A 26,552-nucleotide genomic window follows, 5' to 3' on the forward strand; every position below is an offset into this window, starting at 1 on the left:
ACAATTTATGCAGATAATCCGCACTTGGGATGGGCGCCCAGCATCCACTACGGACTCCGAGAAATAGATTTATCGGTAAGTAAAATCTTATTTTCTCTATCGTCCTAGTGGATGCTGGGGTTCCTGAAAGGACCATGGGGATTATACCAAAGCTCCCAAACGGGCGGGAGAGTGCGGATGACTCTGCAGCACCGAATGAGAGAACTCCAGGTCCTCCTTAGCCAGAGTATCAAATTTGTAAAATTTTACAAACGTGTTCTCCCCTGACCACGTAGCTGCTCGGCAAAGTTGTAATGCCGAGACCCCTCGGGCAGCCGCCCAAGATGAGCCCACCTTCCTTGTGGAGTGGGCCTTTACAGATTTAGGCTGTGGCAGGCCTGCCACAGAATGTGCAAGTTGGATTGTGCTACAGATCCAACGAGCAATCGTCTGCTTAGACGCCGGAGCACCCATCTTGTTGGGTGCATACAATATAAACAACGAGTCAGATTTTCTGACTCCAGCTGTCCTTGCAATATATATTTTTAATGCTCTGACAACGTCCAGTAACTTGGAGTCCTCCAAGTCACTTGTAGCCGCAGGCACTACAATAGGCTGGTTCAGATGAAATGCTGACACCACCTTAGGGAGAAAATGCGGACGAGTCCGCAGTTCTGCCCTGTCCGAATGGAAAATCAGATATGGGCTTTTGTAAGATAAAGCTGCCAATTCTGACACTCTCCTGGCAGAAGCCAGGGCTAGAAGCATGGTCACTTTCCATGTGAGATATTTCAAATCCACCTTTTTTAGTGGTTCAAACCAATGAGATTTTAGGAAATCCAAAACCACATTGAGATCCCACGGTGCCACTGGAGGCACCACAGGAGGCTGTATATGCAGCACTCCCTTAACAAAGGTCTGGACTTCAGGGACTGAAGCCAATTCTTTTTGAAAGAAAATCGACAGGGCCGAAATTTGAACCTTAATAGATCCCAATTTGAGACCCATTGACAATCCTGATTGCAGGAAATGTAGGAATCGACCCAGTTGAAATTCCTCCGTCGGAGCACTCCGATCTTCGCACCACGCAACATATTTTCGCCAAATTCGGTGATAATGTTGCACGGTTACTTCCTTCCTTGCTTTAATCAAAGTAGGAATGACTTCTTCCGGCATGCCTTTTTCCTTTAGGATCCGGCGTTCAACCGCCATGCCGTCAAACGCAGCCGCGGTAAGTCTTGAAACAGACAGGGACCCTGCTGAAGCAAGTCCCTCCTTAGAGGTAGAGGCCACGGATCTTCCGTGATCATCTCTTGAAGTTCCGGGTACCAAGTCCTTCTTGGCCAATCCGGAACCACTAGTATCGTTCTTACGCCTCTTTGCCGTATAATTCTCAATACTTTTGGTATGAGAGGCAGAGGAGGAAACACATACACCGACTGGTACACCCAAGGCGTTACCAGCGCGTCCACAGCTATTGCCTGCGGATCTCTTGACCTGGCGCAATACCTGTCCAGTTTTTTGTTGAGGCGAGACGCCATCATGTCCACCATTGGTCTTTCCCAACGGGTTACCAGCATGTGGAAGACTTCTGGATGAAGTCCCCACTCTCCCGGGTGAAGATCGTGTCTGCTGAGGAAGTCTGCTTCCCAGTTGTCCACTCCCGGGATGAACACTGCTGACAGTGCTATCACATGATTCTCTGCCCAGCGAAGAATCCTTGCAGCTTCTGCCATTGCACTCCTGCTTCTTGTGCCGCCCTGTCTGTTCACATGGGCGACTGCCGTGATGTTGTCCGACTGGATCAACACCGGTTTTCCCTGAAGCAGAGGTTCTGCCTGGCTTAGAGCATTGTATATTGCTCTTAGTTCCAGAATGTTTATGTGAAGAGACGTTTCCAGGCTCGTCCATACTCCCTGGAAGTTTCTTCCTTGTGTGACTGCTCCCCAGCCTCTCAGGCTGGCGTCCGTGGTCACCAGGATCCAATCCTGTATGCCGAATCTGCGGCCCTCCAATAGATGAGCACTCTGCAACCACCACAGAAGAGACACCCTTGTCCTTGGAGACAGGGTTATCCGCAGGTGCATCTGAAGATGCGACCCTGACCATTTGTTCAACAGATCCCTTTGGAAAATTCTTGCGTGGAATCTGCCGAATGGAATTGCTTCGTAAGAAGCCACCATTTTTCCCAGGACTCTTGTGCATTGATGTACAGACACCTTTCCTGGTTTTAGGAGGTTCCTGACAAGCTCGGATAACTCCTTGGCTTTTTCCTCCGGGAGAAAAACCTTTTTCTGAACCGTGTCCAGAATCATCCCTAGGAACAGCAGACGAGTTGTCGGCATTAACTGGGATTTTGGAATATTTAGAATCCACCCGTGCTGTTTTAGCACTTCCTGAGACAGTGCTAATCCCATCTCTAGCTGTTCTCTGGACCTCGCCCTTATTAGGAGATCGTCCAAGTATGGGATAATTAATACGCCTTTTCTTCGAAGAAGAATCATCATCTCGGCCATTACCTTTGTAAAGATCCGAGGTGCCGTGGACAATCCGAACGGCAGCGTCTGAAACTGATAGTGACAGTTTTGTACAACGAACCTGAGGTACCCCTGGTGTGAGGGGTAAATTGGAACGTGGAGATACGCATCCTTGATGTCCAAGGATACCATAAAGTCCCCCTCTTCCAGGTTCGCTATCACTGCTCTGAGTGACTCCATTTTGAACTTGAACTTCTTTATGTACAGGTTCAAGGACTTCAGATTTAGAATAGGCCTTACCGAGCCATCCGGCTTCGGTACCACAAAAAGAGTGGAATAATACCCCTTCCCTTGTTGCAGAAGAGGTACCTTGACTATCACCTGCTGAGAGTACAGCTTGTGAATGGCTTCCAACACCGTCTCCCTTTCGGAGGGGGACGTTGGTAAAGCAGACTTCAGGAAACGGCGAGGTGGATCTGTCTCTAATTCCAACCTGTATCCCTGAGATATTATCTGCAGGATCCAGGGATCTACTTGCGAGTGAGCCCACTGCGCGCTGTAATTTTTGAGACGACCCCCCACGGTCCCCGAGTCCGCTTGAGAAGCCCCAGCGTCATGCTGAGGCTTTTGTAGAAGCCGGGGAGGGCTTCTGATCCTGGGAAGGAGCTGCGTGTTGCTGTCTCTTCCCTCGACCTTTGCCTCGTGGCAGATATGAATAGCCCTTTGCTCTCTTATTTTTAAAGGAACGAAAGGGCTGCGGTTGAAAAGTCGGTGCCTTTTTCTGTTGGGGAGTGACTTGAGGTAGAAAGGTGGATTTCCCGGCTGTAGCCGTGGCCACCAAATCTGATAGACCGACTCCAAATAACTCCTCCCCTTTATACGGCAAAACTTCCATATGCCGTTTTGAATCCGCATCGCCTGTCCACTGTCGCGTCCATAAAGCTCTTCTGGCCGAAATGGACATAGCACTTACCCGTGATGCCAGTGTGCATATATCCCTCTGTGCATCACGCATATAAAGAAATGCATCCTTTATTTGTTCTAACGACAGTAAAATATTGTCCCTGTCCAGGGTATCAATATTTTCAATCAGGGATTCTGACCAAACTACCCCCGCACTGCCCATCCAGGCAGTCGCTACAGCTGGTCGTAGTATAACACCTGCATGTGTGTATATACTTTTTTGGATATTTTCCATCCTCCTATCTGATGGATCTTTAAGTGCGGCCGTCTCAGGAGAGGGTAACGCCACTTGTTTAGATAAGCGTGTTAGCGCCTTGTCCACCCTAGGAGGTGTTTCCCAGCGCTCCCTAACCTCTGGCGGGAAAGGGTATAATGCCAATAATTTCTTTGAAATTATCAGCTTTTTATCAGGGGCAACCCACGCTTCATTACACACGTCATTTAGTTCTTCTGATTCAGGAAAAACTATAGGTAGTTTTTTCATACCCCACATAATACCCTGTTTAGTGGTACCTGTAGTATCAGCTAAATGTAACGCCTCCTTCATTGCCAAAATCATATAACGTGTGGCCCTACTGGAAAATACGGTTGATTCGTCACCGTCACCACTGGAGTCATCGCCTGTGTCTGGGTCTGTGTCGACCGACTGAGGCAAAGGGCGTTTCACAGCCCCTGACGGTGTTTGAGTCGCCTGGACAGGCACTAATTGATTGTCCGGCCGTCTCATGTCGTCAAACGACTGCTTTAGCGTGTTGACACTATCCCGTAGTTCCATAAATAAAGGCATCCATTCTGGTGTCGACTCCCTAGGGGGTGACATCCTCATATTTGGCAATTGCTCCGCCTCCACACCAATATCGTCCTCATACATGTCGACACACACGTACCGACACACAGCAGACACACAGGGAATGCTCCTAACGAAGACAGGACCCACTAGCCCTTTGGGGAGACAGAGGGAGAGTTTGCCAGCACACACCAAAAGCGCTATATATATATCAGGGATAGCCTTATAATAAGTGCTCCCTTATAGCTGCTTTGTTATATCAAAATATCGCCATAAATGTGCCCCCCCCTCTCTGTTTTACCCTGTTTCTGTAGTGCAGTGCAGGGGAGAGACTTGGGAGCCGTCCTGACCAGCGGAGCTGTGAGAGGAAATGGCGCCGTGTGCTGAGGAGATAGGCCCCGCCCCTTTTCCGGCGGGCTCGTCTCCCGCTATTTAGAAAAATTAGGCAGGGGTTAAATATCTCCATATAGCCTCTAGGGCTATATGTGAGGTATTTTTAGCCTTTATAGGTACTCATTTGCCTCCCAGGGCGCCCCCCTCCCAGCGCCCTGCACCCTCAGTGACTGCCGTGTGAAGTGTGCTGAGAGGAAAATGGCGCACAGCTGCAGTGCTGTGCGCTACCTTTAGAAGACTGCAGGAGTCTTCAGCCGCCGATTCTGGACCTCTTCTGATTTCAGCATCTGCAAGGGGGCCGGCGGCGTGGCTCCGGTGACCATCCAGGCTGTACCTGTGATCGTCCCTCTGGAGCTTGATGTCCAGTAGCCAAGAAACCAATCCATCCTGCACGCAGGTGAGTTGACTCCTTCTCCCCTCAGTCCCTCGCTGCAGTGATCCTGTTGCCAGCAGGAATCACTGTAAAATAAAAAACCTAGCTAAACTTTCTCTAAGCAGCTCTTTAGGAGAGCCACCTAGATTGCACCCTTCTCGGCCGGGCACAAAAATCTAACTGGAGTCTGGAGGAGGGTCATAGGGGGAGGAGCCAGTGCACACCACCTGATCGGAAAAAGCTTTACTTTTTGTGCCCTGTCTCCTGCGGAGCCGCTATTCCCCATGGTCCTTTCAGGAACCCCAGCATCCACTAGGACGATAGAGAAAAAAGAATGCTGCTGAATCTAAAATACCTACTTTCAAATAGATCCACTAGAAGTAGGAACATTTTGAATTCCTTGCAGGGAGCATCCCTCCACCATTTGGAGAGTGAGCCCACACGGAAAACTGCAATATTAGACTTAATACTTACGTCAGATATTCTGTCTCCGTTTGTAAGAGTGGGTGAAAACCTGGGATCCACTGATCATCAAGCAGCATAAAGACAGACGGACTCATCCCATACAAAAAGGTGTTAGATTTTAGGAACTCTGATTTTGTAGGGATGGGAAAATGTGTAAGTGATTCTTTGGCAGAATGGAGGAACTTTGAAGGAGTGCAGGAGAGGTGGGAAACATTAGAAAGTGCAATAATAAAAGGCAACAGACCTTTCTATCAGAAGTATTAGGAAACACACAAGGAAAGGGAAGCCAGTGTGGTTTTCAAAAGAAGTAGCAAGTATTGTGAAAACAAAAAAGATGGCTTTTAGGAATTATAAGCAGACAAAATAATAAAGAGACAAAGATATCTTGTTAGACAGAAGGAGGCTAAGAAGGTAATCAGATCTGCAAAGGCGCAAGCGGAGGAGAAAATGGCCCAGTCAGTGGGTAAAGGAAGCAAAAACTATTATTTAGGTATGTAAGTGAAAGGAGAAAAACAAAAAGGCGGAATAATAAGACTAAAGACAGAGACTGAGTCTTATTAAGAGAGAATGTAATAGCAGATCATCTCCATAATTATTTTTGCTCAGTATTCACTACTGCAAGAGAGGGGAAGGGGCCACAGTTAAGTTGCAGGGATATTCAGAAAAATGAAACAAGTAAATTTACAAAGGAGCCTGTCATAACAGAACTCTCAAAACTAAAAGTGGATAAATCTATGGGGCCAGATGGGATACATTCAAGGATACTAAAAGAGCTTAAAGGGGTGCTGGTAGCACCATTAAACAGAATTATTCAACAGTCACTAGCTACAGGAGTAATTCCAAAGGACTGGAAAAGAGCGAACGTAGTCCCATTGCACAAAAGTGCTAACAAGGAAGAGGCAAGCAACTACCGACCAGTGAGTCTTACATCAGTAGTAAGGAAATTGATGGAAACAGTTGTAGATTATCTCAAATCCAGCAATTTACAGAATCCCAAACAGCTGGATTCACTAGGGGGAGATCACGTCAAACAAACCTTATTGACTTTTTTGACTGTGACTGAAGTAATAAAGATATACTAGAGTAACATTATACAAATTTATGAACTTGTAAGTTCTCCTTATACTTAGGAGGGTAACCAACTAAGTGCACTCATTTCTCGTACTATAAAAACAGCCTGATGGTCATTATTGCACTATGCAATTATAGGACATTTTTATCAGCCGAAAAAGGACTCGCGATTGTGCGATAATACATGGGATACAGAATAAGTTCCCCATCCAGTGTCTTATCACGACTGAGGCACCCGAAGCATAAGCCCGATAAGTTCCAGTTTATGGGGCTAATTTGATAGGCCAATATAAATTATATTATAAATTACAGCTGCTAGTAGGACACTGGCCTTAGCCTGTCATACAGTTTGTCATTTTCCTCATCAGATTAAGCAAGAGAATTCCCCTATGCTACTAAAATATTAGTACGTGAATGAATCAAAGATTTGAAATCACTTACGTCAACTATAAAAAACAATTCTCCATTACATAGCCTGTCATCTTCATCCAGATCCTTTTCCTGGGCCTCTTTATTGCGGTCAGCACTGCCTTTTCTTGGTCTAGGCTCTTCTGATTGAGGCTGACTAAGGCTGGCAGTTCCACTGAGAGACAGCTTGCTTGGTTCTTTTAAAGAATGTCTTGGATACAGAAGATTTTGTTGAGAGGTGGATAATCAAAAAGTAGCAAATATAAGTATTTTGCTCTTAATTTATTAAGAAGTTATAAACATCAGATGGAAGAGGTGATTATTTAGAAAGGATGATATTAAAAAGTATGAAATTGTATAAAGTACATAGATTGTCCTACACAAAACTCAAAAATTAGTGTATAGTATATAGTCTTCTTGGTTTCTTATTAATATGTAACTTTTATTCATATATAATAAATGTATGTATACAGAACAACGCACATAAACCAGCAAAAAGGACAGTTATGGTAGGCTTACCTTTGTAAACTCGTTCTTCAAAGTCTATAGGGTTGACCATGAAGACAATAGGGGTGCAGGTGGAGGTGAGGACCAGGCACCAAACAGTTAAAGCTTTACACATCCCAGAATGCTTCGGTCGTTTCTCCCTATACCCCACCCCAAGGCTATTCAGTTTTGTCAACAAGCCTAAGGCAGGAGCAGGAGAGGCAAGAAGGATGACTGGTACACAGAAGAATCACAGTCTCACGCAACAGAGAAGGTTACCACTGACCAAGAGGAAAAAACACCCATAGAAGCCAGATGCGTCAGGGAGGGCGCACTGTGTACCCTATGGACTTCAGAGAAAGGGTTACAAAAAGGTAAGTCTACCAAGATTCTCCTTTTCTTCTTCAGGGTCCATAGGGCTCCACAGAGGAGACAATGGGGATGTCCCAGAGCAGTTGTTCGAGAGGGGATGCTCCTGAACAGAGCGTCTAAATGAAGCATCCTGAGAGGCAACAGTATCAAAAGGCATAGAGCCCGAGAAAGGTGTGGACAGAAGACCATGTGGTCGCTTTGAACAGTGGTCCAGACGCGCCACGGCGGGCTGCCTATGAAGGACCTACAGAGAGTAGAATGAGCATAGACTGTATACAGCACAGGATGGTCAGCCTGCATGCAAACCTGTGAAATAGTCATGCAAAGCCATCTAGCCAGAGTGTTTGTCAGCCAACCAGCCCCACATGTGGAATCCGTAGAGTACAAAGAGGGAATTAAAAGTCCAGATGGAACAGGTACGATCCACGTAGATCTGAAGGGCAAAACCTACATCAAGGGAAGCCTCCCCTGCATTGAAGTTATGGGAGTGGAAGGCCGGTACCACGATTTCTTCATTAAGGTGAAAACAGAACACTACCTTGGTAGGGTAGCCAGGCAGAGTTCGAAGAACAGTCCTGTTCCGATGGGGGGAAAAAAACAAAACCACCACAGGAGAACGACAGGAGAGCACCCCCAAATCTGATACCCGGCAGGCCAAAGCAATGGCAATAGGAAAAGAGCCAGCTTGAAGAAAGGCAAGGATCTCAGAAACGTGAAAAACCAGAGGGTCATAGAGTATTGCAGTACACCACTGGAAGTATGTAGTTATGTCACACACGGGAATAGATACGGGTGGAGACCGGCTTCCATGCTCTGAGCATGGTCTGGACCACACAGAGAAACCTTTGGGTCATACCGCCTCAAGAGCCACACCGTCAAAGACAGGTGGGCTAGGTCCGGGTGCAGAGGAAGTGGAAAGGGTGCGTCAATGATGGCTGGGCCATACCGGAGCTCCCAAAAGGACAGTGCCTCCATCTTGCTTAAACTTCTGATTAACCCGCAGAAGGAAGGAGACTGGAGGGAATATGTACACCAGACGGAAGGTCCCCCTCACTGTCAGGGCATCTAACGTAGGCTGCTTCGGGACCTCTTGTACAGGACCCATACATAGGAACCTAGTGTTAGTGTCAGGAGGAGGGCCGGCACCAGGCATGTTCTAATAGAGCGTCCGAACAGGGCGCCACCCTTAATGGGCGCCGCCATATTGGAACCTGGTCCTGTGTGCGCCTCCAGCAGCGTCCGCCCGGCCCACCTCTAAGTCCCAGCAGTCAGTGGCTGCCTCTGTATGCCTATGCGCGCTGTGCAACGACAGTGTCTGACTTCAGACGCCGCCCCCGCACAGCGTGCACTGAGTAGTTTAACTTTAGTCCGCCCGCGGCCCACATCAGTCCCCCTACCTAGTCGCCGGCACAGCAGGTACTGTGGGAGCATATCTGGCACTGCTGTGGGGGGGGGTGTCATGTCCTGTGCATCTGGCACTGCTGGGGGGGCATGTCCTGTGTATCTGGCACTGCACTACTGTAGCCATTATGTGTATCTGGCACTATACTGGAGACATTATGTGTAAGGAACACTACTGTGGCTGTTATGTGTAAGGCTAATTGTGTGCGTAGAGGGGGTGTGAAAATATATTTGTTTATAGTTTGATAATATGAAATTGCGAGGCCATGCCCACTGTTACAGTAGCGCACGCCTTCGGCACGCGCATGGGGGAAGGCTTTGACATTTTCTCGCTCAGGGTGCAAGTAGGCCTGGAGCCGGCCCTGGTCGGGAGGCCATGAGGTCCACATCCAGCATGCTCCACTTATTCACCAGAAGTTGGAAGACATCTGGGCGTAAAACCCACTCGCCGGTGTGCACGTCATGATGGCCGAGAAAGTGCGCTACTCAGTTGGAGTTGTCGGACTGGATCTGAACCAGTCTGCGCTGAATAATGTCCCGTGCCAACATGCTCAGTAGACATCCCGTAGTTCCAGGACGTTGACTGGCCTTGCCACTATCTCTTCCCCCCCCCCCCCCCCCCCCCAATCCAGGGAGACTGGCATCTGTGGTCAGGAGAATCCAATCCGCAATTCAGAAGGGTCGGCCCTTGTCCAAGTGGGACGTGTGGCGCCACCAAGCTAGAGACAGACAAACTTCCGGAGAGAAGAGCATTGTCTGTGACCTGATCAGATGCAGTTGACTGTTCCATCTAGACAGGATTAGGTGTTGCAGGGGTATGCAGTGGCTCTAGGCATACTCCACCAAATTGAAGGTGGACACCATGGGCCCCAAGACTTTCATGGCTGATTGGATTAACATTCGGAGACTGAAGTAGATTGCAGACACCTCTCTGTAGTGCCTAAATTTGGTCTGCTGATCGGAAAATTCTTTGTACTTGAGAATCCAGGTACAGATGCAACATTCTTTGAGAAGGCCCAAGGGATGACTTTTTCCAGTTGATTAGCCAGCAGTATATCTGCAGGAAGGCAATGGTCAGCTGTAGATTGTAGTGAAGAACCTCCGGAGAGCGTGTGCAAGGATGAGCAGGTCCCCCAGCTATGGGAGCATTCAGATTCCCTGACACAGCTGTGCCACCATCACAGCCATAATTTTGGTAAAGACCCTGAGAGCAGTATAAAGACCAAAAGACAGAGCCCGAAGTTGGAAATGTTGCCGAAGGACAGCAAACTAAGGGAAACGCTGATGAGAGGGTGCTATTAGGTACATATGCAGGTAAGCGTCCTCAATGTCCAGGGACACCATAAAGTCCCCAGGCTCCATGGCTAGGACTATAGAGCAGAGGGTTTCCATATGAAACCTGGGTACATAGATAAACCTGTTGAGGGAGTTGAGATTGAGGATAGGTCAATGAGACCCATTGGGTTTTTGAACTAGGAACAGGTTAGAATAAAAACCTGTCCCACGTTGTGACCAAGGGACTGGAACCACAAAACCTGATTGCAGTAGGGACTGAATTAACTTATGAAGGGCCAAGGTCTTGTTTGGGTCCGATGTGGGTTGGGTTTATGCAAAAGAATTGCCGAGGGGCGTCTCCGGAATGAGACAATGTACCCATGAAAGGCCACTTATGGCTCCCAGGCATCTGTGGTAGTTCGACGTCAAGAGTGAGGGAACAGAAGTTGGCTTCCCACCCTGGGATCCACTAGGGGGAGGCCCGCCCCGTGAGGCTGAGGACTGGTCTTCAGGCTTGCGAGTTGGACATCTGGCAGCCCAGGCCTGCTTGGTCCTGAGCTTGAGGGTCTTTGCAGAAGTCGACTATCTAGGAAAGTACTGTCCTTTAGTTTTGACTTGGGGCAAAAGGTAGATGTCAGAGACTGCGGAGCAGATGCTGAGGGCAGGAAAGCAGTTTTGGCAGCTGCCAGGGTAGCCACAATTTTGTCAAATTCTGCACCAAAATACTGTAGGATAGCCCCAGTGTATGGTAGCATTTCCAAGGCATTTTTAAAATTCATGTCCGCTTTCCACGAGGTAGCAATCGCCCTGGAAGTCAGGAGACCAGTATTCAGAACCCCTTCCCCGAGGTAGGATGCAGCATCCCTGATATACGTGATATGGGACATAAGATCCCGGTAAATGTCAAAGGGAAGGCCTGCCCAGCTCTCCATGGCTGTGGCCACCCAGCTCCTGTTAAAGGAATAGACAGATTTGAGACCGGCTTCAATCTTCCTATTCGTAGTCTCCTTTAAGGAAGATGTTGTGAGGACAGGTAAAAGTAGAGGTTTTAACCAGAAGCACCACATGGGAATACACAGCTGGGGGAACCTCTCACTTAGCACAATCAGATGCTGGAATAGGCTAAAACGATGCTAGGCGCTTTGGCAGATGAAACTTTTTTGATTACCAGGGGTATTCCAAGCTTCACGCAAGAGTTCAGTAAAATGCTCAGACTGAGGAAACTCTGCTATTTAAGCACCAGAAGGTAGTTAAGGCGGAGTCTTTTTAGGTGGAAGAGCAAGCTCCTCCTCTTATATTTGAAAGATAGATTTAATGGCCCTTACTAGCGCAGATACACGTAAGGTAGACTGATGCTCCTCCTCCCCTTAGGTGGACTTAGTGAGACCTCTACCTCTCCAGATAATGCCTCACAATAAGAGTATCCTGGGGGGTGTGGTATTGAAAGTAGACAGTAACTAGGTCGACAATGTCTAGGTCGACCACTATTGGTCGACAGTAACTAGGTCGACAGGGTGTCTAGGTCGACAGGGTCTTTAGGTCGACAGGTCAAAAGTTCGACATGAGTTTTTAATGTTATTTTGGTGTCGTTTTCTTCGTAGAGTGACCGGGAACCCCAATTAGTGCACCGCGTCCCCTCGCATGGCTCGCTTCGCTCGCCATGCTTCGGGCATGGTGCCTTCGCTTCGCTCGGCACAGATTACCGTTCCAATCGTAGTCCACGTGGATCGTTAAGTATGAAAAGGTTCAAAAAAAGAAAAAAAATGTAAACGCATGTCGACCTTTTGACCTGTCGACCTAGAACATGTCGACCTAAAGACCATGTCGACCTAGACACCCTGTCGACCTAGTTACTGTCGACCAATAGTGGTCGACCTAGACATTGTCGACCTAGTTACTGTCGACTTTCAGTCCGGATCCCATCCTGAGATATGGAAAGCTTTAACTGTATGGTGTCCGGTCCCCACCACCACTGTGGTTAGAAGATAGAGTAAAAAGTGTACATACAGTAGGGTCTGATTCACCACCGCTTGTAAATGTGAGTTTGCACATAGTGAGCAATTATCGTCAGACTGCGCATGAACTGTGAATGCATTGCGCATGCATGAAGGCCTAAATGCAATTGCCTTATGCATGCAGTTTAATTGTAAAAATGAATGCATTTTGATTGACAGAGAGTGACAGTTTGTGGGTGGCAACATGGCCTTTGTGGGTAGTGGTTGGGAAAACGCAGGCTATTCATGGCAGTTTTCGGGGAATGCATCTGACATAATTGGCGAACGATGCGTTCAAAAACATGGCAACTGGTGTGGCTGCACTCATTGATTTGAGTACAGCCGCAAATGTTGATGGTGTTCTTTATTTGCATATGCATTGCGTATCTGCTAATGCATATGTAAATTTGCAAATGCATCGTTGGGCGTCTTATCCTTTCTGGGCAGCTCTTCAAATGCAAATTTTAGCAATAGCATCTTTGTGAACATCGCCATCTCAGCGTCGATAGCGATCCATAATGAATCAAGCCCATAGTCACATATTATACCAATAAAAAAGTTACATAATAAATAAGAAGCCAAGCTGACAATACACCAACTATTTCATCAGAGATAGAATATCCCTTTGCACCACAATAGAAACTCATCCTTTTCTTCTCATTTGGGAAATTTAAATTACAGTGTTCTTTTCTGAATCTAGCCATTTTCATTATATTAGGACTATTCTATTGGCGTAAAGCAGCCCCACTGCTTTAAATCCATGAAATAAAATGTATGTATGGAAAAAGTTCTCCCATAAAGGAGGATATTCAAATAGCCGCGGAAATTTACTAAGGCTAATTGTCCTGCCGGGGGCAGTCTAAATAGCCCCAAAAAGCCAGCAAGAGACGCAGCTTATCAGGTATTTTGTTTCACCTGCCTCAGGCAGACGAAACCAAATCCCCAGAAAACGGGAGAAAAAATATCAGTGAAAAATCAGGGGAGGGGCGGAAGGGAGGGGGGGTGGGCGGGGGAATAGGGAGGGGGGCGCGAAAAATGCACGAGGTTGTTTCACCTCTAAGTGTATACTCCCTAAAGTGTTACATAACATCCAGAAAAATTGTTACAAAACATGAAGGACAATTAGCCATGGTATATTTGCTCCTTTAGAATATACCAAAAAAAAAAAAACACCATAACAACAACAACAACGATTCCCACAACCCCTGTCAATACATACTGTACATGAATACAGAACAATATGCATACTGGTTGAGTGCCACAACATTACCATAATGCCGAAAACCTCCTGCTCAGAGAAGAGCTGTCAGATCAGAACACTGTGCTAAGTATACAGGATTTTCATATAATGGGTTTTGGGTGAAAAAGGGAGGTAGCTTCTGGATTTAACACCTGTGGCTATTCAATTGCACTCCCTTTTTCACCAAAAACCCTGTTTAATGCCCGTTAAATTAACGTGTTAATGGGTATTAACACGGGTTAATAGGCGTTAACAAACAATCTGTGAAGAGTTCACGGATTTATGTGTTAACAGGGTCGTAGCACCTGTTCACTCCCTGTTCAGATGCGTATACAAGAGCCCTGATAAGTGCTGACGCAGCTAATTGAACAGCTCCCGGGAGATCATTTTGTCTGCGGTAATTTACTGTGGCAAATTTAATTACCCCTTAAAGAACATATTATATGGCAAACTACTCACATTATGCAAATATTCTTTCATGTAGTAATGCAAATGCAATTATTACTACAAGTTGTTTTATTTTGTTTTGTTTTTTTACAGGGGAACACGTTTGTACTGTATATAATCAGAATTTATCTAATTAATGCACAGTGATCGCACAAAAGGTTATAATTATGAGTCCCAGGAAATAATCATTAATAAAAATTTGGAATCCCAACTCACTTTTTCTAAGTACTACCATAATTCACCTCTCCAGATGCCCTTAGGTGCCCCGCAGACCTCCAAGTGTGCTTCTTTTATACCATCATACTCCTGGTTATATTTATTTTATAATATACATTCCAAAAATCCCCAGGCAATTATGACTGAAGAAAAAAAAATAGGATTTTAATTACCTACCGGTAAATCCTTTTCTCGTAGTCTGTAGAGGATGCTGGGTTCCACATTAGTACCATGGGGTATATAGATGGGTCCACTAGGAGCCACTGACACTTTAAGAGTTTGAGAGTGTGGGCTGGCTCCTCCCTCCAGACTCAGTCTACAAACTGTGCCCGAGGAGACCGACATCTTCGAGAGAAGGCTTACACAGATAATGGCGAGATTCACACCAGCTCACACACAAGGCAACCCAAGCCAACTAGCTTGAAACATCAGCAACAACTGAACCAAGTAACAAAACAGTACTTACCCAAAACTAAGCAGTACTGAACTAAAGAACCACTGCAGGACAACAAAGCGCTGGGCGGGCACCAAGCATCCTCTACGGACTACGAGAAAAGGATTTACCAGTAGGTAGTTAAAATCCTATTTTCTCTTACATCCTAGAGGATGCTGGGGTTCACATTAGTACCATGGGGATGTACCAAAGCTCCCAGAATGGGAGGGAGAGCGCAGAGCCTCCTGCAGAACCAAATTGACCAAACTTAAGGTCCTCAGAGGCCAAAGTATCGAACTTGTAGAACTTTGCGAACGTGTTCAACCCCGACCAAGTAGCTGCTCAGCAGAGTTGCAAAGCCGAGACACCCCAGGCAGTCGCCCAGGAAGAACCCACCTTACGAGTAGAGTGGGCCTTAACAGACGTAGGACACGGCAAGCCTGACGTAGAATACGCATGCTGGATAGTAGAACCTGATCCAGCGAGAGATAGTCTGCTTAGAAGCAGGACACCCAATTTTCTTGGGATCATCCAGGACAAAACGGAGAGTCTAATTTTCTGTGACAAGCAGTCCTCCTCACATAGATTTTTAGAGCCCTTACAACATCTAAACACTTTGATGAAATTGAGGAGTCCGTCGTAACTGGCACCACAATAGGTTGGTTGATATGAAATGCCAACACAACCTTCGGAAGAAACTGCTGACGCGTCCGAAGCTCAGCTCTGTCTTCAAGGAAGACCAAGTATGGGCTTTTACATGACAAAGCCCCCAGCTCTGACACACGTCTAGCAGAAGCTAAGGTCAACAAAGTGACAGCCTTCCACGTGAGAAACTTGACCTCAACCTCCTGTAGAGGTTCAAACCAGTCCGACTGTAGGAACTGCAACATCACGTTAAGATCCCAGGGCGCCGTAGGCGGAACAAAGGGAGGTAGGATGTGCAGAACTTCCTTCAAAAAAGTCTGAACCTCAGGGAGGGCAGCTAACTGTTTCTAGAAGAAAATGGATAAGGTCGAAATTTGGACCTTTACGGATACCAATTTCAGGACCATATCCACACCTGCTTGCAGGAAAAGAAGAAAACGTCCCAGTTGAAACTCCACCATAGGAAACTTTTTGGACACACACCAAGATACATATTTTTTTCCAAATACGATGGTAATGTTTAGACGTTACTCCTTTCCTAGCCTTATCAGGGTAGGAATAACCTTGCTCAGAATGCGCTTCAGAACTAGTATCTGGCGTTCAACCTCCATGCCATCAAACGTAGCAGTGGTAAGTCTTGATGGGCGAATGGCCCCTGCTGCAGCAGGTCCTCCAGAAGAGGAAGAGGCCTCGACTCTTCTAGCAGTAGATCCAGAAGATCCACATACCGAGACCTTCTTGGCCAGTCCGGAGCAATGAGGATTGCCTGAACTCCTGTTCTCCTTATGAGTTTGAGAACTCTTGGAATGAGTGGAAGCGGAGGAAACACATACACCAACTGGAACACCCACTGAGTCACTACGGCATCCACCGCTTGCGGATCCCTCGACCTGGAACAATACCACCGAAGCTTCTTGTTGAGACGAGAGACCATCAGGTCGATTTGGGGTACACCCCAAAGATCTGTTACCTCCTTGAACACCACCGGATGGAGACCCCACTCCCCTGGATGGAGATAGTGTCTACTGAGGAAGTCTGCTTCCCAGTTTACTCCCGGAATTAATATTGCCGACAGCGCCAACGCGCGTTTTTCTGCCCAGAGGATGATTCTTGTTACCTCTGACATTGCAGCCCTGCTCTTCGTTCCGCCTTGTCGGTTTATGTAAGCCACTGTCGTTACGTTGTCCGACTCCACTTGAATGGCCCGATTTCTCAGAAGATGGGCCGCTTGGAGTAGACAGTTGTAGACGGCCCTTAGTTCCAGAATGTTTATCGGCAGACAGGCTTCCAGACTTGACCACCTTCCCTGGAAGGATCCCCTTGAGTGACTTGCATCCGTGGTTAGAAGGCTCCAGTCCAGAATTCCGAACCTTCGGCCCTCAGAAGGTGAGGTAATTGCAACCACTAGAGGAGTGAAATCCTGGCCTTTGGCGACAGACGTATTCTCTGCTGCATGTGCAGATGGGATCCCAACCACTTGGCCAGGAGATCCAGTTGGAAGGACAGAGCGTGAAAACTCCCATAATGCAGAGCCTCATAAGAGGCCACCATTTTCCCCAGAAGGCGAATGCACTGATGAACAGACACCCGGGCTGGCTTCAGGACATCCCGGACCATTGTTTGCATCACCAACGCTTTTTCCTCTGGAAAAAACACCCTCTGCACCTCCATGTCTAGGATCATTCCCAGAAAGGACAACCTCCTGGTTGGTTCCAAATGTGACTTTGGGATATTCTGGATCCAACCATGTTCCCTGAGAAGCTGGATCGTGAGCACTATTGACCGAAACAGCTTCTCCTTGGACGATGCCTTTATCAGCAAATCGTCCAGATACGGAATTATGTTACCCCCTGCCTGCGAAGGAGAACCATCATTTCCACCATCACCTTGGTGAAAACCATTGGTGCTGTGGAGAGGCCGAATGGCAGGGCCTGGAACGGAAAATGACAGTCCAACAGAGCGAATCGGAGATAGGCCTGATGCGGCAGCCAAATCGGAATGTGGAGGTACGCATCCTTGATATCCAGGGATACCAGGAATTCCCCATCTTCCAGTCCTGATATCACCGCCCTTAGAGACTCCATTTTGAACTTGGACTCCCTCAGAAAGGGGTTCAGTGATTTTAAGTTCAGAATGGGCCTGACCAAACCATCCAGTTTAGGTACCACAAAAACGTTCGAATAGTAACCTGTGTTCTGCATTGGATGAGGGACTGGTACAATGACCTGTGCCTCCACCAACTTCTGGATGGCTCCCTGTAGGGTAGCCCTGTCTGCCCTGTAAAGCTGGCAAGCCCGATGTGAAGAACCGATGAGGAGGGATATCTTTAAATTCCAGCCGGTACCCCTGGGACACAATATCTAGTATCCAGGGGTCCAGGCCGGACGACACCCAGACGTGACTGAAATGTCTGAGTCTCGCTCCCACCAGCTCCACCTCCAGGCTGCGCTGTTCAGTCATGCGGAGGACTTTCGCACACCTGAAGCAGGCTTCTGTTCTTGGGAACCTGCCGCAGCAGGTTTCTTGGACTTTGGATGGCCCCCTCTAAAGAAGGTGTTTGCCGGTTTGGTCTTTCTTGGTTTAGAAACCCGAAAGGACAGAGATGCAGGTGAAGAAAAAGGTTTCTTCATAGCAGGAGCTGCTGAGGGAAGAAAAGGGGACTTACACGCTGTAGCCGTGTAGATCCACGCATCCAATGCTTCCCCAAAGAGAGCCTGACCTGTGTAGGGTAGGGTCTCCACCTCTCTCCTGGATTCCGAGTCGGTAGACCACTGGCGCAGACACAGTCCTCAACGAGCTGAGACGGACATGGAAGAAATTCCTGCAGCCATTGAACCCATGTCCTTCATGGATTCCACCATAAAACCTGCAGAATCCTGAATGTTACGGAGAAACAATTCAATGTCACTCTTACCTAACGTATCCAAATCCTCAAGTAACGTGCCTGACCGCTTTACTATAGCTTTGGAAATCCATGCACTGGCAATAGTAGGACAGAGTATCGCCCCTTAAGCCGTGTATACGGAATTGAGCATAGTATCAATCTTGCGATCAGCCGGCTCCTTTAAGGCGGTTGATACTGGGACAGGTAAAACCACCTTTTTTTGAGAGTCTGGATACACTATGGGTGGGTTTTCCCATTTTTTCTATCCTCCTCAGGGAAGGGAAAAGCAACCAGAATCCTCCTAGGGATCTGGAATTTTTTCTCTGGATTTTCCCATGCTTTTTCAAAAATAGCATTTAATTCTTTAGACGCAGGGAAGGTTAGCAAGGCTTTCTTATTATCAGTGAAGTAAGCCTCCTCAACCTGTTCAGGTGTTGTGTCAGTAATATTCAACACATCTCTAATAGCCTCTATCATCAACTGCACCCATTTTGCAAGAGATGCGGCCCCCCTGAGCATGTCTCCATCACCGTCTGCCGTGTCAGAGTCAGTATCCGTGTCGTCTTACATGATCTGGGCAAGAGCACGTTTGTGGGAACCCACAGAGGAGGGGCCTGAGGAAACAGAACTAGACCAAACTGCCATAGAATTCTGCAAAACCTGAGTTGCAGATTCATTCTGAGCAACACTAGCAAAAATCTGAGAAATCATAGTTTTGATAGAGGATAACCACTCTGGCTCCCTTGCTGGTATCTGCGCTACAACAGTGCAATCCTGATTACATGGAATGAGATCATCCTGAGAGGACATGTCTTCAGCCGCATATGACACAGTCCCTGGACATAGCTGACTGGAGACCCCAAACACTCCACACACACACACACACACACACACACACACACACACACACACACGGTAGGTTAGACAGAGTCTCCCCCCTGAACACGGCAATAGAGAGACAGATCAGAGCCAACCCACTCACAGCGCTGTTATATATAAAGGACACCCCTTATCAGCGCCCACTGTGTACTGTAATAGTTGCACAGGTCTAATTCACCCCCCCTCCCTTCCTTCTACAACCCCCTGGTACCGCACAGAATAGCTGGAGTTGCTTGGAGGGACAGCTTTGTCAGCGTCTGTGCACATTAACTGCAGGCAGGAAAATGGCGCTGAACGCTGCTGGGTCCACTCTGAGGAGAAGCTCCACCCATTGAAGATGGCGCGTCTTCCCACACAAATTCTTTATACTGGCCTGAGGACTCAGTCGCACGGCGGGGGATTCCGTCCCCTGTTGAGCGTCTCTGTACGGAGGATTGTGATGCTAGCCTGGGAATTCAGTCTCCGGTTAGCATCTGTGACCAGTGCAGGTTATGAAGACGCTGGTTTAGGACGCCCCTCAAAGCGCCAACACTGTGTGCCGCTGAGCCTTCCTGGAGCACAGCCTCTCGGAGCTGCGCTCCTACCTTTGTGCCTCCACATCTCGCCTCTTCTGAACTTCTGGCTCTGTAAGGGGGTGGCGGCATGCTGCCGGGGTGAGCGATCCCCTGTGGCGGGGAACGTTCAATCCACTCAGGAGCTCAGTGTCCTTTCAGCGGAGATAGTGGCTCAGACCCCGCAGGGCGGACACTACTCCCCCCCCACCCCTTAGTCCCTCGAAGCAGGGAGGCTGTTGCCAGCAGCCTCCCTGTAAAATAATAAACTCTAAAATAAACTTACTAAAGCAGCTCTGTACAGCTCCCCTAGCTGTGACTGGCTCCTCCGGGCACATTTTCTAAACTGGGTCTGGTAGGAGGGGCATAGAGGGAGGAGCCGCCCTCACTGTTAAACTCTTAAGTGCCAATGGCTCCTAGTGGTTCCATCTATACCCCATGGTACTAATGTGGACCCCAGCATCCTCTAGGACGTAAGAGAAACAACCTAAAGCAATAAACTTCCTCATTGAAGCATTATTTCCCTACCCAGCTATGCTATGTCAACGCTCCCCATAGTGTGGTTGTCCGCTATTGTAAATCAATCATCATCATCATCATCTTGACTGATGGTTATCAAGATAGGCTGATCTGTAAGAAGCCTACAACCAGGCCTGTCTGTGTGGTAGGCTTGGAAACATTTACATGACAGCGAGTTCGTACTTTGCCAACAAAAGCTCAGGCAAGTTATACATGCCAGCTACTAATATTGTCAACAGAAACTCCACAAATTAGCGGAAATAGTAACTTCACTTGCCCACAGTTGTGTTTGTGGAATACAAATTGTGGGCTGATCGTAATAAAATATTATTCATTATTATCACTCCATTAGTGTAATATATATATATATATATATATATATATATATATATATATATATATGTGTGTAACTTGCTTTCTGATGCATTTAAACATGAAAGATTTCTCCACTCTCGAGACCGTAACTGGAGAGTACTGGAAGACTGACGTGCAATGCAAACATTAAAGACTTGCTGTAGCAAGTGCGAACCCTAGGGCAAATTTTCACACTTAAAGCCCGATTCATATGTGGTTGGAGGGTGCGCAGCAGCAATGCACAGATTTAGTAATGCAGCAGGAGGATTCCAGCTTAATTAACACTACCGCTCGCTGGACAGCAAGTCAGTGAAGGAAAGCTTAAACTAAAATAAATATATGCTTTTAGCAGCAGGAGCATCTTTTGGGAAAAATAGACTAGTTGTTAAATTAGCCCCTAATCTTTAGAAGGGTTGGAGGGGGAAGGAGCTTCACCACTGAAAGAAACACAACCTCATGGTAGCAGTGTCCCCAAGATTGGATGATGGAGAAAATAACTAAACTAAGATTTAGGTTGATTTTTCCTTAAACTGATCTGTTATTTCAGAGATCCTCTATGGATGATAGCATGTAGTCTACAAGAAGGCAACAAGGTGGTCATTCGACTAAACAGCAATAGTTGTTACAAGCGTAAGTGTTTGGTTTAACCTGCCCATGCTTTCATTTGCTAGATACACACAGATTTGAAGCACACTAGTATTAGCGCCGACAACAGAAGCATTTGTTTTGAAAACACCTACCTGTTTCTGCTTAGTAGGTCTTTGACATAAGCATTTTTAGTGCAGCATACCTTGTCACCACATCTGAATTCCAATCTGTTTCTATGATTCCTGGTAAAGAAAAACATTACATCAGCTTTTCCTAATCTTGCAGGTATATGGGAACATTTACGAATTCCTGGTACCGAACCTTGACCTACACTCATTTGTCCAGTAGCTCTTCAAAAAAAAGTGCTATGGCAGCATCACACCATAACTATTGATGAGCCATGGGTTCCCAAAGTCTAAACGCCTTTTCCCGGCCATCCAAAGTAATGTGGTAAGAATGTACTTTTACTATGCTGAAGAGCATGTGGTAAGTTGGGAGACACCGTCCACTGTCTTTAATACAGTATGCTGAACTATCCAGACCAACAGGTTTTCCTTTGCAGTGAATCTGCTTATCTTATGATTGTCTATAGGTGGCGTTGTCTTACAAAGCGTCTGGTTTTCTAAAGTGGGTACGAGTTTGTTATATACAGTATAACCCTGAGCATGGTCTCAGCTTCCTAGAAAAGTGACCTTGAAACCCTGCTAAAGCCAAACAATAACACGCAAACGGCTGCAGATGGGTGGGCTTGTCAAACAAGACCTTCTGAAATTACCAGAAAGAATTTTAATTAAAGTGTCCAAGAGACTGTCCCCTCAGCTTACCAAGTAGGTTTGTTAATCATTAGTCCTTCGTGTAGGTGTCCCATCATTAAAAATATAGGTCAGTGAAAAGGTAATTATACCCTTCCCTTAAGTATTGCTGTAAGCCAAGGCTTTTCTTCAGCAATTTTACTCATACTAAGGAAATAAATATGATAAAGGAATGGAAGTACTTGTTATTACTTGGATAGACTAATACAGTGATTCTCAAACTCGGTCCTCAGGACACCAAACAGTGCATGTTTTGCAGGTAATCCAGCAGGTGCACAGGTGTATTAATTACTCACTGACACATTTTAAAACATCCACAGGTGGAGCTAATTATTTCACTTGTGATTCGGTGAGGAGACCTGCAAAACATGCACTGTGTGGGGTCCTGAGGACCGAGTTTGAGAACCTGTGGACTAATATGTTTATTTCAGATGTGTTACACTCCCAATGGGTGTCAAATCTCTTTGCTACACAACGTATTCTGCCAGAGTCCCAACAAACAAGGTGATGGAGAACCTGCAACTGTTACATTAAAAAAAATTAGCTCTTTCCGAAAAATAAGATTTTACTCACCGGTAAATCTATTTCTCGTAGTCCGTAGTGGATGCTGGGACTCCATAAGGACCATGGGGAATAGCGGCAGGAGACTGGGCACAACTAAAGAAAGCTTTAGGACTACCTGGTGTGCACTGGCTCCTCCCTCTATGCCCCTCCTCCAGACCTCAGTTAGGGAAACTGTGCCCGGAAGAGCTGACACAATAAGGAAGGATTTTGAATCCCGGGTAAGACTCATACCAGCCACACCAATCACACCGTATAACTCGTGATACTATACCCAGTTAACAGTATGAAATATAACTGAGCCTCTCAACGGATGGCTCAACAATAACCCCTTAGTTAACAATAACTATATACAAGTATTGCAGACAAAACGCACTTGGGATGGGCGCCCAGCATCCACTACGGACTACGAGAAATAGATTTACCGGTGAGTAAAATCTTATTTTCTCTGACGTCCTAAGTGGATGCTGGGACTCCGTAAGGACCATGGGGATTATACCAAAGCTCCCAAACGGGCGGGAGAGTGCGGGTGACTCTGCAGCACCGAATGAGCAAACTCTAGGTCCTCCTCAGCCAGGGTATCAAACTTGTAAAATGTAGCAAATGTGTTTGACCCCGACCATGTAGCTGCTCGGCAAAGTTGTAAAGCCGAGACCCCTCGGGCAGCCGCCCAAGAGCAGCCCACCTTCCTCGTAGAATGGGCTGTCACTGATCTAGGATGCGGCAGTCCAGCCGCAAAATGTGCAAGCCGAATCGTACTACAAATCCAGCGAGCAATAGTCTGCTTTGAAGCAGGAGCACCCAGCTTGTTGGGTGCATACAGGATAAATAGCGAGTCAGTTTTTCTGACACTAGCTGTCCTGGAAACATAAATTTTCAGGGCCCTGACTACGTCCAACAACTTGGAATCCTCCAAGTCCTTAGTAGCCGCAGGCACTACAATAGGTTGGTTCAAATGAAAAGCTGATACCACCTTAGGGAGAAACTGGGGACGAGTCCTCAATTCTGCCCTATCCATTTGGAAAATCAGATAAGGGCTTTTATATGACAAAGCCGCCAATTCTGACACACGCCTGGCCGAAGCCAAGGCCAACAGCATGACCACTTTCCACGGTTTTTAGTGGCTCAAACCAGTGTGACTTTAGGAAATCCAACACCACGTTGTGATCCCAAGGTGCCACTGGAGGCACAAAAGGGGGCTGAATATGCAGCACTCCCTTAACAAATGTCTGAACATCAGGCAGTGAAGCCAGTTCTTTCTGGAAGAAAATCGACAGAGCCGAAATCTGGACCTTAATGGAACCCAATTTTAGGCCCATAGTCACCCCTGACTGTAGGAAGTGCAGAAAACGGCCCAACTGAAATTCCTCCGTTGGGCCTTCCTGGCCTCACACCACGCAACATATTTTCGCCATATGCGGTGAGAATGGTTTGCGTTCACTTCTTTCCTAGCTTTAATCAACGTAGGGATGACTTCCTCCGGAATGCCCTTTTCCTTCAGGATCCGGCGTTCAACCGTCATGCCGTCAAACGCAACCGCGGTAAGTCTTGGAACAGACAGGGCCCCTGCTGCAGCAGGTCCTGTCTGAGCGGCAGAGGCCATGGGTCCTCTGATCATTTTTTGAAGTTCTGGGTACCAAGCTCTTCTTGGCCAATCCGGAACCACGAGTATAGTTCTTACTCCTCTCCTCCTTATTATTCTCAGTGCCTTTGGTATGAGAGGCAGAGGAGGGAACACATACACCGACTGGTACCCCCACGGTGTTACCAGAGCGTCCACAGCTATCGCCTGAGGGTCCCTTGACCTGGCGCAATATCTTTTTAGCTTTTTGTTGAGGCGGGACGCCATCATGTCCACCTGTGGCCTTTCCCAATGGTGTACAATCATTTTGAAGACTTCTGGATGAAGTCCCCACTCTCCCGGGTGGAGGTCGTGCCTGCTGAGAAAGTCTGCTTCCCAGTTGTCCACTCCGGGAATGAACACTGCTGACAGTGCTAACACATGATTTTCCGCCCATCGGAAAATCCTTGTGGCTTCTGCCATCGCCATCCTGCTTCTTGTGCTGCCCTGTTGGTTTACATGGGCGACCGCCGTGATGTTGTCTGACTGGATCAGCACCGGCTGGTGTTGAAGCAGGGGTCTAGCCTGACTTAGGGCATTGTGAATGGCCCTTAGTTCCAGAATATTTATGTGTAGGGAAGTCTCCTGACTCGACCATAGTCCTTGGAAGTTTCTTCCCTGTGTGACTGCCCCCCAGCCTCGAAGGCTGGTATCCCGTGGTCACCAGGACCCAGTCCTGTATGCCGAATCTGCGGCCCTCTGGAAGATGAGCACTCTGCAGCCACCACAACAGCGACACCCTGGCCCTTGGAGACAGGGTTATCAGCCAATGCATCTGAAGATGCGACCCGGACCACTTGTCCAACAGATCCCACTGGAAGATCCTTGCATGGAACCTGCCGAATGGAATTTCTTCGTAAGAAGCTACCATCTTTCCCAAGACTTGCGTGCATTGATGCACCGACACCTGTATTTGTTTTAGGAGGTCTCTGACTAGAGATAACTCCTTGACCTTCTCCTCCGGGTGAAACACTTTTTTCTGTTCTGTGTCCAGAACCATACCCAGGAACAGTAGACGCGTCGTAGGAACCAGCTGCGACTTTGGAATATTCAGAATCCAGCCGTGCTGTTGTAGCACTTCACGAGATAGTGCTACTCCGACCAACAACTGCTCCCTGGACCTCGCCTTTATAAGGAGATCGTCCAAGTACGGGATAATTATAACTCCCTTTTTTCGAAGGAGTATCATCATTTCGGCCATTACCTTGGTAAATACCCTCGGTGGCGGGGACAGGCCAACGGCAACGTCTGGAATTGGTAATGACAGTCCTGTACCACAATTTTGAGGTACTCCTGGTGAGGAGGGTAAATGGGGACATGCAGGAAAGCATCCTTGATGTCCAGTGATACCATGTAATGCCCTTCGTCCAGGCTTGTAATAACCGCCCTGAGCGATTCCATTTTGAACTTGAACCTTCGTATATAAGTGTTCAAGGATTTCAATTTTAGAATGGGTCTCACCGAACTGTCTGGTTTCGGTACTACAGCCATTGTGGAATAGTAACCCCGGCCTTGTTGAAGGAGGGGTACCTTGATTAATCACCTGCTGGAGTACAGCTTGTGAATTGCCGCCAGTACTACCTCCCCTCGAGGGCAGCAGGCAAGGCTGATTTGAGGTAACAGCGAGGGGGAGTCGCCTCGAACTCCAGCTTGTATCCCGGTGATACTACTTGCAGAACCCAGGGATCCACCTGTGAGCGAGCCCACTGGTCGCTGAAGTTCCCGAGACGCACCCCCACCGCACCTGGCTCCACCTGTGGAGCCCCAGCGTCATGCGGTGGACTCAGAGGAAGCGGTGGAAGATTTTTGATCCTGGGAACTGGCTGTCTGGTGCAGCTTTTTCCCTCTTCCCTTGTCTCTGTGCAGAAAGGAAGCGCCTTTGACCCGCTTGCTTTTCTGAAGCCGAAAGGACTGTACCTGATAATACGGTGCTTTCTTAGGTTGTGAGGAAACCTGAGGTAAAACATTTTTCTTTCCCAGCTATTGCTGTGGATACGAGGTCCCAGAGACCATCCCCAAACAATTCCTCACCCTTATAAAGGCAGAATCTTCATGTGCCTTCTAAAGTCAGCATCGCCTGTCCACTGCCGGGTCCCTAATACCCTCCTGGCAGAATGGACATTGCATTAATGCTGGATGCCAGCCGACAAATATCCCTCTGTGCATCCCTCATATATAAGACGACGTCTTTAATATGCTCTATGGTTAGCAAAAAAGCATCCCTGTCCTGACAGGGTAATAGACCACGCTGTAGCAGCACTATCCATGCTGAGGCAATTGCAGGTCTCAATATAGTACCTGAGTGTGTATATACAGACTTCAGGATAGCCGCCTGCTTTTTATCAGCAGGCTCCTTCA

The 26,552-nt window shown here is 47.3% G+C and overlaps 1 protein-coding gene across 1 annotated transcript in view; it reads right to left on the reverse strand.

Moving 5' to 3' along the window:
• Window positions 1-26,552, reverse strand: part of HELB (DNA helicase B) — a 206,837-nt gene that overhangs the window by 18,274 nt on the left and 162,011 nt on the right. Inside the window, exons 10-11 of the mRNA XM_063927539.1 lie at window positions 21,353-21,442; window positions 6,950-7,127 (exon numbers count right to left, since the gene is read on the reverse strand). Of these exons, the coding sequence (XP_063783609.1) occupies window positions 6,950-7,127; window positions 21,353-21,442 (268 nt within the window). The remainder of the gene's footprint in view (window positions 1-6,949; window positions 7,128-21,352; window positions 21,443-26,552) is intronic.

This window comes from Pseudophryne corroboree, chromosome 6 (genome assembly GCF_028390025.1).
Source record: "Pseudophryne corroboree isolate aPseCor3 chromosome 6, aPseCor3.hap2, whole genome shotgun sequence".
In the NCBI taxonomy this organism is placed as follows: domain Eukaryota; kingdom Metazoa; phylum Chordata; class Amphibia; order Anura; family Myobatrachidae; genus Pseudophryne; species Pseudophryne corroboree.